The following is a 13,285-nucleotide window of genomic DNA, read 5'->3' as shown; positions in this document are numbered from 1 at the left end:
TGAACATGAAGTTGAAAAGAGATGTGCATTATCAATGTTTATGTTCCTGTATGAGGTTGTTCAACACACTACTCTTTTCCAACAGTATTTAAACACAATTAAGTGTAATGATCAGTAAATAATAAGACCAAAAACATATGCATATGATTAAAAATTAAAAGGGACAAAGTTATTAAGTCATGATTTATAGCTGGAATTTATTCACCTTTAGAAACTTTTAATTTTTTAAGATAAACTTTAAAAAATTAATTGCAAAATATAGATAACACACATTAATAAATGCATAATTACAAATATGTAACTGTGAATTATTATAAAGCAAACATCAGAGTACCTCCAAGTGCCCTCTAAACACATTTCTCTCTTGCCCAAAAGGTAACCACTATCACCATATTTATGGTATGCATTTCCTTGCTGAGGTTTATGGTTTTATGCCTGGGTATGCATCCCTAGCACCGGTTTTTGAAATGTATGGAAATATAATCACCCATATATACAAATCTTCTTTGAGGTTTATCTTTTGTGTTTCACTCAATATTTTTTTGAGATTCAAATATGATGGTCTATACAGCTTAAGTTCACTGATGTTCATTCCTACTCAGTACCCCATACAAATATTTATTCATAAATGGGGGACCATTTAATGCTTACTTGTTTTTTTCTCATTTTTGGCTTTTGCAAATAACACTGCTATTAATATCGTTGTGTGCATTTTCTGCTGCATCTGAGCACACAGTTCTCTAAAATAAACACGTATCTACAGACACTCCTAACAGTGAAATTATTGGGACATTAGATATGTATAGATCAAATTTAACAGTTATTACTGGATGTTTGTCAAAGTGGTTGTACCATTTCACACTCCCACCAGCAATGTATGCAGAGTTCCTGTTGCTCCCCATCTTCATCATCACTTTGTATTGTCGATCATTTAAATTTTAGTCTTTCTTATAGGTTGTGTAATGGTAGTCAAGTGTAGATTTTATTTGCATTTTCTTAATTTCTAAAGAAACTTTGTCACCCTTTTATGAAGTGTTTATTCAAGTCTCTTACCCATTCTACTATTGCACTGTTGGTCTTTTTCTTTTTTTTTTTTTAAGATTTTATTTATTTATTTGAGAGAGAGAGAGCAATTGAGAGAACAAGTGTGAGGAGGAGCAAAGGGAGAAGCAGACTCCCTGAGGAGTAGGGAGCCCGATGCAGGACTCAATCCCAGGACCCTGGGATCATGACCTGAGCCAAAGGCAGACGCTTAACCGACTAAGCCACCCAGGCACCCTGTTGGTCTTTTTCTTACTAATGTACAGGGATTCTTTACATAGTCTGGTTATTCTTGGATGTGTGTATATATATTTGTATATATCTATATGTATATGTGTGCATGTATCAAATATCTTCTCTTACCCTGTAACTTGCCCTCCAACCTTCTTAAGGGTATCTTTTGATAAACATAAATCCTTAATCTTAACATAATCCAATTTGTTCATTTTTGCCTTTATGGGACTGCTTTGATCTTTGGTTTAATTTTTATATATATTTTCCTACTCTGGGACATAAAGGCATTCTATTTTATATTCGAAGAGTTTTAAGGTCTGTCTTTCATATTCACATCTACAGTGTACCTGCAACTAGCTTTTGTGAAAGGTCTAGGTTAAGCTTCATCAGACAGGAAAACTCAGGGTCAGGAGAATGAGTGATTTGTCCAATGTACATAGCTGGTAAATGACAGAACTGACTCCAAAAAAAAAAAAAATCAAAAGTGAGCTGTCAAGTCCAAAGTTAATTTAATTTTCATCAGCAATATGGAGATATTTCACATTTTATTTCCTCCAAGGTATGTTAGTTTAAAATGAGAACAGACACAATCATATTATATGCTATTGAAAACACATACCCAATACTTTAAAAGAATATGGACAATCATAACAAATGCATATGGATAAACACATAAAAATTGTCTTCATAACATATTGAAAGGGGAAAGGACTGTAAATACTAACTTGTTCTTCATCAGAAATAAGTGCAAGGTATTCAAAAAAATAAAACATGGATTGATTCAGGCTCTTGTTTAGAAACAAATATATCTACAATCAAAATTAATATTATATTTCAAGTTTAATATTTTCCTGTCTTGTGAAAAAAAGTTTTATAGCAATTCTCTTCTAAATTTAGAGAAGCAATGAATAAAACAAATTTACAAAAATTAAACATTATCTTTACAAATATTTCTTGTATGTTTTCATTTACTTTTGATAAAGTATTCAGACAGGGGGCGCCTGGGTGGCTCAGTCGTTAAGCGTCTGCCTTTGGCTTGGGTCATGATCCCAGGGTGCTGAGATCGAGCCCCACATTGGACTCCCTGCTCCACGGGAAGCCTGCTTCTCCCTCTCCCACTCCCCCTGCTTGTGCTCCCTCTTTCGCTGTCTCTCTCTCTGTCAATAAATAAAATCTTTAAAAAAAACAAAAAAATGTTCAGACAGAACTTCAAAAATTTATAAGTTCAGGTCTATAACAAAAATCTTATTTTTGGACTGTAATTTTAAATTTCAACGCATGAGATTTTCTTACAGGAAAGGGAAATGGGAGGAAATGGAAGCATAGGAAATGCTTACAGGAAATGGGAGGAAATAGAAGCATAAGATCCTTAGGACTTTAAAAGATTCCAAAGTTAAACTTTTATATTCAATGAATCTAACTGAAGGAAACCCATTCCTCTTAAAGTTTACCTTCTTGAGATTATTATATCAAAATAAAAACATACATTTTATTTTATATCACCATTTCCCCAATCCCAGCCTGCACCTTATACTCAAAAGAAAATTTCTGACTGAAATCTGTATTTGCACTACTCATCTTGAAATAAGTTGCTATTATCACCACCTACCTACTGAGGAAGAAGGAGGAAGAGGAAGAGCAGTGCATCTTAAAAAATCTTTCTTCACACCTTGAGGACATAGATCACTGTCTATACTTTCCAGGCTATTCACAAAACTATGTAATGTGCATAACCTATGGCCCAGGATAGTCTATGTCGAGATTACTGTTGTGGAATAATTTCACCCACTTCATATGTAATAAAGTTTCATCATAATCTTCCTCCACAAAAACAAGTTTTACATTTAAAGAGACTGTCATTCTTCACTTTCCCAACTTGACAACCACCTTTTAGACAGAAAAGTCCAGGTGTCAAATCTCTCACTATGTAAATAAAAGTTAAATCTAAAGTATAAATCTAAAAAATGTTGATAAAAGAAAAACTAAGACTGACTGTAATCTAAGGCCAAAATCACTACTACTGGATCTACTCAACCATTTTTTCCAAATCATAAATTAAGACCAATTCATCAAATGGTACATTAACTAAGAATCTCATGGGTAGCTCTGTCCCCAGGGCTTGCCCTCAAAGCAAACTAGCAGCATTAATACAGTTTTGATTTTTACAACTTGATTTGGTGCAATTTTACACATTTGCTCCTGCTGCAAATTCCAGGAAAAAAGGCAAGTAGGTGAAACTGACTTTATGTGACTTGGCATAAAAGATAACAAAAATGGCCCCCAAAACCCACACAAAACAAAACAAAACAAAACAAAACAAAAAAACAGTCCATTGTATTCCTAGAAGCAAAAGAAAATTATCACAAGACTGAATAAATGAGTATCTCCAACTTTGTCAATAAATCTCACTCAAAAAAAAAAAAAGTCTAGACTCAGGTGTGTTTTGTTCAACATTCAGAAAACTAATTGTGCTTCTCATTAACTTCATTCTGTTACAGAATGCCAACAGCGGCACAGGTGTACCCTTGGGATGGTGTGTGCTGCTTCCCCTTCTCATGTTACTAAACGTGCTTCCCTACCACAGGACACTCCCTAATCTCAGAGGAACACAGTAAAATCTATGTTTGCAAGGAACAAAAGGGAGAAGAGCAAGACAAAGGGCTGCATTCAAAGCCCAGAGAAAGGGACAACCAGTCACCCCCAACTTTCCTCCACTCAAATAAAGCTTAAATCCTTGCTAACCCACTACTAGTTTATGATCAAAAGTGTATGTGTCAAGTAATTCTGAAATGATATTCTCTTCAACTCAAGAATGATTTTTCTCGAAGGGGACAGTAGGGGGGATGGTTTTTTTCCAGATCAAAGATAATCTGAAGTGTTGAGGTTCTAAAAGTGGGTTCTTTAAGAACTAACTCAATAAATAGGTTAAACTAAGAATTCCTCATCTGAGAAATTCATTATAAGCCTCCTTATTTTTGTTTCCTTTTCTTTATCTCTTTGTTTCCTCTTTATCTTCCTTTTCTGTCTCTCACCCACTCCTAATAAACTTTCTCTCAACTTAATATACCCCAAATTTTAAACCTTTTCTAGGAGGGACTTGAACCATACACAACAAAATGACAGACCTCAGGGGATGGATACCAGCGCAGTCAATTTGGGTTAGAAGCAGGAGCATCCAGATGCAGGAGGACTTGAATACCAACCAACCCCTGCAGTTCTGAAAGTTCTCTCCTCTGATGTCTGTTCTTAATGCTACTGAACCTTCCCTTGGAGATGGGAATTCCAAGAAGAACCCATGACCCAGCCACAGTCAAGCAGGCTCTGGCAGGGCTCAGGAATTTATGAGGTGATGCTGACAAATCTACAGAAACCCAGATTACAAGCTTAACATTTAGAATATTAAAATGAAGTAAGTGCAATAAAACATATTCTTCTGAGGGAACTCTTCCCTCCCTCACCCCCTAGCCTCTTATGAGGTAAATTTTTAATTGAAATATATTTCCAGGGACCCTGGATGGCTCAGTTGGTTAAGCGGCCAACTCTTGATTTCAGCTTGGGTCATGATCTCAGGGTCATGGGATGGAGCCCCATGTCGGACTGTGGACTCAGCATGGAGTCTGCTTGTTCCTCTCCCTCTGCTCCTCCCCCCACTCACACGCTCTCTCTCTCTCTCTAAAATAAATAAAGTCTTTTAAAAAACATTTAAGAAAAAAGAAATATATTTCCATTATACAAGGAATCCATCTCACCTTGTGATCAAAGACTGAATTATATAGATCATCTCTCTTTCAAAGTTCTAACTTTGGATCTATGGGTGCAAACCTGCAGTGCAATATTCAGCACCTTACTGTGACCCTCAGCATATCACAACTATCCCTGACAGGACTCCCTGTTTCCACTCTGTCTCCCCACAATATCGTTTTTCATGTAGGAGCCATCATGACACTTTCAAAATGATGTCACTGGGGTGCCTGGGTGGCTCAGTCAGTTAAGCAACTGACTCCTGATTTCAGCTCAGGTCATGATCTCAGGGTCCTGGGATCGAGCCCAGCCTGTGGTTCCTTGCTCAGCAGGGAGTCTGCTTGAGGATTCTCTCTCCCTCTCAGTCCCACCCCCGACTCATGAGCATGCACTCACTCTCTCAAATAAATAGCTTTTAAAAAACAAAGAAATAAAACAAAATAATGTCACAAAAATAACAAACACACAAATAGCCACCATGTCCTTCTCTCCTCTGCTTTAAGCCCATCAATGCTTCACTTAGAATAAAACCCAAATCCTTACTAAGGCCAGGCAAGCCCAGTATGATCTGGCCCCTTCCAGGGCTCTTACCTTACTTACCAACCTCTTCCTCTGCTCACTGAGCCCCAACTCCACCTTCCTGGTCCTCTGACACATGAAGCTCAGGTCAGACTCCAGGCCTCTGGACTTGCTATTCTTTCTGTCCCCACATCTTGAAAAAGTTGGTTTCTTTATATCCTTTGGGTCTCTGTCTAAATGTCCTTATCTCACCACCCTAAGAAGCTACCACTAGAATATAAACTCAACAGGGGCAGAAATGTGCTCTTTATTATCCCATCTCCCCTATACAAACCCCCAGCACCTGGCAGTACCTGGTATGTAGTAAACACTCTCCACATTTGATAAGCAAGTAACTGAAAAGAAAACAAAATAGGCAAATCTACAGAGAAAGAAAATAGATTAGTGGTCACCTACAGTTGAGGGGGTAGCAGGGACAGAGAATGACTGCCAATGAGTACCAGTGAACTGTACACTTTAAGTGGCCAAATTGTATGGTATGTGAATTATATCTGAACAAATCTGTTATATCTGTAAAAGGGGAAAGAGAGAAAGAAATAATAGAAGGAAGAGAGGAAGGAGAGAGGGAGGGACAGGAGGGAAGTAGTTAAGCTTCCAGTTAATAACTGTCCTCTATGAGAAAGTGATGAAAGCTATGAATACTCTCACCTCTCTCTGAAGCCCATACATGGATCTCTTTGGTTTCTAGAAGCCACACGTGTTTTGTTTAAAAAAAAAAAAAAAAAGCCCTAGAACACAACCTAGCATAAACAGTTAAAAGAAAAATAAGACAATTATTCTTTGAACAAATTAAATGCTCTGCATGTATTAACGAAAACAAATTTTGCAAATATCTTCCTTTGGAATAAACCATTTCCCATATCACGACGACTAAGAGCATAAATGAAAGGCCAAGTGATTGTTTTTGGTTTAAAGGATGTAAAGATAATCACCTTTGCAAGACCTGCTCGATGGGCTCCTTTAGACTCCATGTATGCGAGGTACTTATTGAACTCCCGGAACTCCTCCATGGAGGGTCTGAAGGTCATGATCTTACAGCTGGGGTTCAAAGGACTCTCCACCTCGGCCACCTCCATGATGGCTGGGGCAGTCTCTGCAGAGGAGATGATGCAGTCATCAGCACTGAATTATTGTGTGCTTAAGGTTGGTGGTCATTTCTCCCAAACATGTAAGCACCCCACTCCCAGCAGAAACTCTTCTCTTTGAGTTACTTACCATTCCCTCTACCACCCCATTAGGGAGACTTCCTCATCTCTCCCTAGACTCCTGGAAAAAGAACATGCTTCTAATCATTCCTCCTCCCAAGTTCCTATTCCTGGCATTCAATCACTGACCTGACTGTATTGCTCACCTCCTCAAAATCCTTCCTAGTAAGAATGAATTTTCTAACTTTGTAAGTTTACAAAAGGTATTGTTCCTATGTACCAGTTCTGAAACAGACTCTCTCATGCACACACCTGTATAAAGGCCTAACCTAGGATGAGTAGTGAATGGACAATGCTCAACATCCCCAGCACAGACTTTTTAAGTGTCATAATATGCCTTCCTATAATAATTTACAAACTACCCATTCAGCAAAACTACCAAGCACCAGGCTAAAGTACTGGAAACAGAAAAAAGGGTAAGATTTACCGTCACCATCCAAACTCACTATCTAGAGGCGGAACAGACTTCAATACAAAACTGTACACAGGCAGGGGTAACTAACTCAACCTAAATTACTCAGAAATGATTTCAGAGTTAAGACTTATTGGAAGGGGTAGGGGTTTGCCAGATAAGAGAAAGAGCATTCCAAGCAGTGAAAATATCTGGAAGTATTGTAAAGATAAGAGTTTAGTTTGCCTGTAGCTTAGAAAGGAAAGATTACAGGATATTGAAGTAGGAAAGTAGACAGTAGGCTGTGCTACAAAAATACAAACTTAATCTTGCTGACAATAACCAGGATGATTCCCTCAATATGTACTAAACACCTACTACACACAGAATGCAAAGATGAGTAAGAAGCACTGGCCTGCCTGCCCCAGAAAGGAGTCCTATCCCCAACCCACTTCCAGAAGCAATAAAAGTGCCTGGCATCTGATAACCCAAACAACAAATACTCTCAGAACAAATCTCTCCTTTTTTAAAAAAAAATAAATAAATTTAATTTGCCTGACAAAAAGAAAAATTGGGAAGAGATGGAAAAGATGAAAACATGCTATGGGATAAGAGGTTAAAACACCAGGACTACCAATAAAGATGGTGATCATCATTCATTAAAGGTTTAAATAAGCAACTATCTCACAAGTCCATGTGAGGAGAAATAAATTAACCCTGCCATCCACTAGGAACTTAAATATAAAGGAGAAAATAATCTGCATGGATATAGATATGTTAATACATGACAGAAAATATTCCATATTCTTTCTTTTATTTAAATTCAATTAGCTGACATATATTACATCATTAGTTTCAGATGTAATGTTCAGTGATTCATCAGTTGCTTATCACACCCAGTGGGGTAATGGGTGATGGGCATTAAGGAGGGCACAGGATGTGATAAGCACTGGGTGTTATTCTATGTTCTCTCTGCCTCAGGGAGGAGGCATGCAAAAGAAAAAACCTTCCAGGCCACCTCCCCACCCACTTCCCTTCACACATATACAGATGCACATGCCCAAATCCTGGGCTGCAGGATGAAAGTCTAACCTCTATACAAGACACACATAATCCTTTAGAAGCACCTAGATCAAACCTTTACATAATTATCATGGTCTTGTCTATCACCACAGCCTGCATTATACTTTAAGCTCCAACAACACTCTGTGCTTCTCTAAACAAGTAGGGCCCTCTGTGCCTCTGCTTAAGTCATTCCCTCCTATCAGGGCAGCCTTTACCTGTCTCTTCACTTGGCAAACTCCTGGCCACTGTTAAGATTCTCAATCCTCAAGTAGGCCTAGGTGAACCAGCCTGTGTGTTTTGACTTCCCTCTCTGCATTCCTCATAGTAGTTGCCTATCCCAATGGTTGGCGCTTCTGACCATACACTGAACCCTAAACTCCTCAAGGGAGGGGCGCCTGGGTGGCCCAGCCAGTTAAGCATCTGCCTTTGGCTCAGGTCATGGTTCCAGGGTTCTGGGATCGAGCCCCACATCAGGAGCCTGCTTCTCCCTCTCCGTCTGCCTCTCTCTCTCTCTCTCAAATAAATAAATAAAATCTTTAAAATTAAATAAATAAATAAATAAACTTAAGAGAAAAGCAGGCTGTCACTTTAAGCCCTAACCTCCAGTCTGGGATCCAGCCTGGTTCGTAACATCTGCTATAATAACTATTTGCTAACTGAATGAAGAAATAAATGCCAAAATGTTAAAGTATTTACACAAAATGATACCAAATGCAGGAAAAAGGAATGCACTGATCTCACCCACAGAAAAGTTACTTAGAAAACAGTCTCACTTGCTTGACAGGTAAAGAATAATAGAATACAAAAATCTGAGCAGTGAGAAAGGGGAAGAAGCTCCCAGATTACCTCTGTAGAAACATCGGGTACCTGGAAGGCAGCCTTACTTTTCCCCTACCCGAAGAACAAGGGTGGCATGCATAGCTCTCCAGCAGAGGAAAAAGACACTAGAAAAGAAACTCAAAATCCAGCCAGTCACTTGACGAACAGTTACTGAATGCCTAACTGCTGAGTAAGCATTCAGGAGGGAATGAAGAGAAACCCTAACAGGAGTGGAGTGAAGTAAACAATAAATAAGTCATAAGCACTCTGAAGAAGAAACCAAGGAATAGCTATTTTATACAGGGTAGGTGAGGGAAGACATTTCAGACACCTGAAGGAGGGAATAAATCATGCAGATAACTGGAAGAAAAGCATTTTGGACTAAGGCAACAGCAAGGAGCCTCTTGCGCTCTTCAAGGAATAGCAAGGATGTGAGTGCGACTGGAAGTCATAAAGCAAGAGAGAGTGGAGACAAGGGAGACAGGGAGAAAAGGAGTTTTGGGGAAGTAATCTGGGGCTATTCCCCTTCTTGTACTTCCTATTCTTGATACTCTAACATGTGCTTCTATTCAAGAAGATGACAGCGCTTTCTAAGGTAACTCTTCTGGAGGATTTTAAGCAGAGCAGAGAGCAGGCTCATCATTCTGGCTGTTTATCAAACAAAGGCAAGGTTGGAAGCACAGAAGCAATTTATACCAATCCAGGCAAAATAAAATGGTGACTTGGACCAGAGGCAGGCAGTGAGAAGTGGTCAGATTACAGATATGTTCAGAACAAAATTTCATGGTACAAGTGAGAAAAACAGACAAGTCAAGATTTTTGGTTCAGCTCTGACAAGAAACTGAAGCAATGAGATTGTAAGATATGCAGCAAATTAGTAGCATTCAGAATTAAATATCTGCCCTTGACCTAGTTTGCTAACTTGCCTGTGAAATATACTTTGCCTCCTCCTGGTGTCACTATTTGCTGATAACACAAACCTAGTTCTAGCTACAAATCAGGTACATATACTAAAGACCTAGTTAACTCATGTTTCAGACCCTTTTCAATCTATAAAGTTAATATATGACCGTCATAAAATTTGAAATATGCTAAAATTTCTAAAAATTTAAGGTTAATCCCACCACCCAAATCTTTGCCAATATGATAGGCAAAAAAAGTCTGGTGTTAAATTTCACTTTTCTTATTACTTCTGGACATTAATAACCATTTTTGTTTCATTTTTGGGTTGCTTCCTTATGTTCTTGACCCTTAAAAGGAAGTTTATAAGTTTACTCTTCCTTGAGTTTCTCCGAATCTACATTTATGACTATTAAACCTAATCATGCTGCTACAAATTCCCAGTCACCCTTCTTTCTCTTTTACCTTTATTTCTCTCAAGCAGAAAAGTAGGTTTAAAATGCTCTTGCAATGTTTCCCACTCAGAGAAAGACTATTATACTTTGGGGAAAATATACCTATGATTTTCAGCTGAAGGTGATGCAATAATCATTTTTTTTAATGCTACACCTCTTAGAAACTGAGTCCCCAAAGTGAGTGACAATAGCTGTGATGACAACTTTGTTGTTTGGCTTCTACAGAGCTAGCCTTCAATGTTTTTTTAGACCACCTAAACCAAATAGCCATATTTATAGTAAGCACCCTAAGAATTCTTTCTTAATGAGCAAAAGATCTTTTTCCCCCAGCAAGTGAAGAAAAGTGTAACACTAATTCATACTTCTCTAACTTTTTTTTTCTGAAAAGTTTTACTTTATCATGAAGGAAAAATATCTGCTCTTCTTATTTTAATCATGTATCTTTATTTGGCAATAAAAAAGAAACTGAAGCTGATGCTTTGCTGCTAAATGTAAATCTATAGCCTATATAGCTTTCCTGCATACACTTGTATTTCCAAATTGTGTTCTCTTATTTAAGCAATTTCTGTGGAAAATGTATAAACAGATGATTCTCATCTTCAGAGTACTAGGTTCTTAGACAATGCCTGCCACAGAACTGCCCTGCACTGCTGCCTCTGAAGAGACACTTACGGATCGACCACAAAGTGCAACCCTGAGAGATAAAGCACTCACCATTTAAGCAGATAATGTATTAAGCTAAAAAGAAAATGAACCAAGGCATGATTACTAGCTATGCCAGTGTTAGAAGAGAACACTTCCCCATGGTTCCTCATGTGGACCCGCTAGAACCTGGAGGCCATCCTTCCTTCCCAGTCCTCACTCACTCCTCCTTCCCTACGGTGAGATTTTAGAAGAAACTGAGCAGTCAAGGCCCGGTCGGAACAGGTAGGACTACCTTGCTCTACTTCAGTTCCCAAGTGCCAAGTCCACCAGAGGGAGGGCTTGAATGTTGCCTGAGGTAGCTGGAAGGCTGGCATTTCCATTCCAACACTGCAACTCACCCAGTTTCGTCTCACAGTGAGCCAAGTAAGCTTCTACTTACACAGTGCTCAGTCAGGCATTGTTATGAGTTGAATTGTGTCCCCCAAAAAGATGTGTTAAAACCTAACCCCTAATACTGGTGAATGTGACCTTATTTGGAAGCATGGGTTTTGCAGATGTAAGTAAGTTAAGATGAGATCATGTTCAACACCTAGTTCAATATGACTGGTGTCCTTATAAAAGGAGAAGAGTCAGAAAAAGAGGGAAGAATACCATGTGCAGATGGAGGCAGACAGAAGTCACACAGCTGCAAACCAAGGAATGCTAGCACATACAGAAAGCTAAGACAAAGGCACAGATCTTCCCCAGATCCTTCAGAGAAAGCATGGCCATGCTGACACTTTGATTTTGGCTTTCTACCCTCTAGAACTGTGAGAAAATAAATTTCTCTCATTTTAAGCCATCCAAGTTTGTGGTAATTCGTTATGGCAGCCCTAACAAACTAATGCAAGCATCAGGGATCAGACTGATGGGACCATGGCAGACTGCCACATTCTCCAACCCCAGCTTCACCAATAACTAAAGCCTATAATATTCTGACCTTCCATCTGACTCCTTCATCTTTCTCAATGGGTGGAAAAGCAGCAGAACACCCAAAAATGCCACATTAGCCATTAGCTTGTCTATCCAGGAATTGAACCACAACAGGAACATCTGGCTTTAAAGTCTGCCCTTTTCTGTCATCCCAGGATTTCAGAGTCCTGAAGCCCTAAAATAGAAAAGGAGGACAGTGAAGAAAAGCCCTCAGCCTATTAATCATTTTTTGCCTGAGCCAGGTCTCAATCCTCTCCCAGAGACCCAGGTAGCTCTTCTTTTGTCATCTTGGTCCCATTCAAATCAACAGTCCACCTTGCTCCACCAGCCTACAGAGACCAGAAGTAAAAATGGGAAGGTGGACTCAGGGAGACAGTTCTGGGACGGAAGAGCCAAGGCAACAAATGAATCTGTGCAAAAGTTTCCTTTATCACACAGATAATATTATGGGTCCCAGGAGAAGGTTCCTAAAGAGAGGTGATCCAAGTAAACATGTAAATTCTCTCCAACAATCTATACCAACCAAATCACAATCCTGATCACACTCCTACACCCTTAGTGGATGGGAACAGGAGGAAGTCATCCTCCTGGGCAAACTGAGCAAAGCTTCTCCTCTTGTTCACCAAAGATCTGGCAAGATTAACAGATACTGGAGCACTCAGGCTGTCATCTCCTCAGACTTAAGTATGCAGAAGAGTGTTTTGGAACCATTAAAATTGCCCAGTATTCACTCTTGGCCCCACCCGGCATGACGTTCCTTTCCTGGGTCAGACTACAGCCAGGTCTAGACTTCAGTGGGTCAGGAGAAGCAATTTTCCTTACATGAAACGCTCACAGTGTAATTAATTCTAGTTGCAAACTCCAAACTTCTTCCCAGTACTAAATCTTACAGCATATAACATCTAATTTATATGTCCACTTCAGTTTTGCATCAATTTTTCAAATGCACTGAGTCAGATATTAATTATATATATATCATTTCTTGGTTTTCCTTCCTCTATCTCTTACACTTCCATAAGTGTCCATCGAAGGAGTCTGGTTGAATCAGTGTGTTATTTCCAACAACACAGTATAGGCAACATAAAAAGAACGAGAAAGATCTCTAAGTACAGACCTGGAGTGATTTCCAAATTACACTGTTAAATTAAAAAAGCAAAGTGCAGAACAGAGTTTATAATATTCTACTTTTTGTATAGGAAGCAAGATCAAACCCATAAAAATGGTTACCTAAAGGGAAA

General features: G+C 38.9%; 1 protein-coding gene across 12 annotated transcripts in view; it reads right to left on the bottom strand.

Moving 5' to 3' along the window:
• The window catches only part of KDM4C (lysine demethylase 4C), a 586,257-nt gene that overhangs the window by 472,910 nt on the left and 100,062 nt on the right, over positions 1–13,285 (bottom strand). For all 12 annotated transcript variants that reach the window (XR_012374773.1, XM_073880748.1, XM_025887837.2 and 9 more), the window contains one exon: positions 6,528–6,688. Coding sequence is in view for 11 of the 12 variants with exons in the window: in XM_073880748.1 (XP_073736849.1) it covers positions 6,528–6,671 (144 nt within the window). In the remaining variant the exon portion in view is untranslated. The remainder of the gene's footprint in view (positions 1–6,527; positions 6,689–13,285) is intronic.

This window comes from Callorhinus ursinus, unplaced genomic scaffold (genome assembly GCF_003265705.2).
Source record: "Callorhinus ursinus isolate GAN/ISIS: 27379988/994484 unplaced genomic scaffold, GSC_fseal_2.0 scaffold39, whole genome shotgun sequence".
Classification (NCBI taxonomy): domain Eukaryota; kingdom Metazoa; phylum Chordata; class Mammalia; order Carnivora; family Otariidae; genus Callorhinus; species Callorhinus ursinus.
This window is presented reverse-complemented; position numbering and strand designations above follow the sequence as displayed.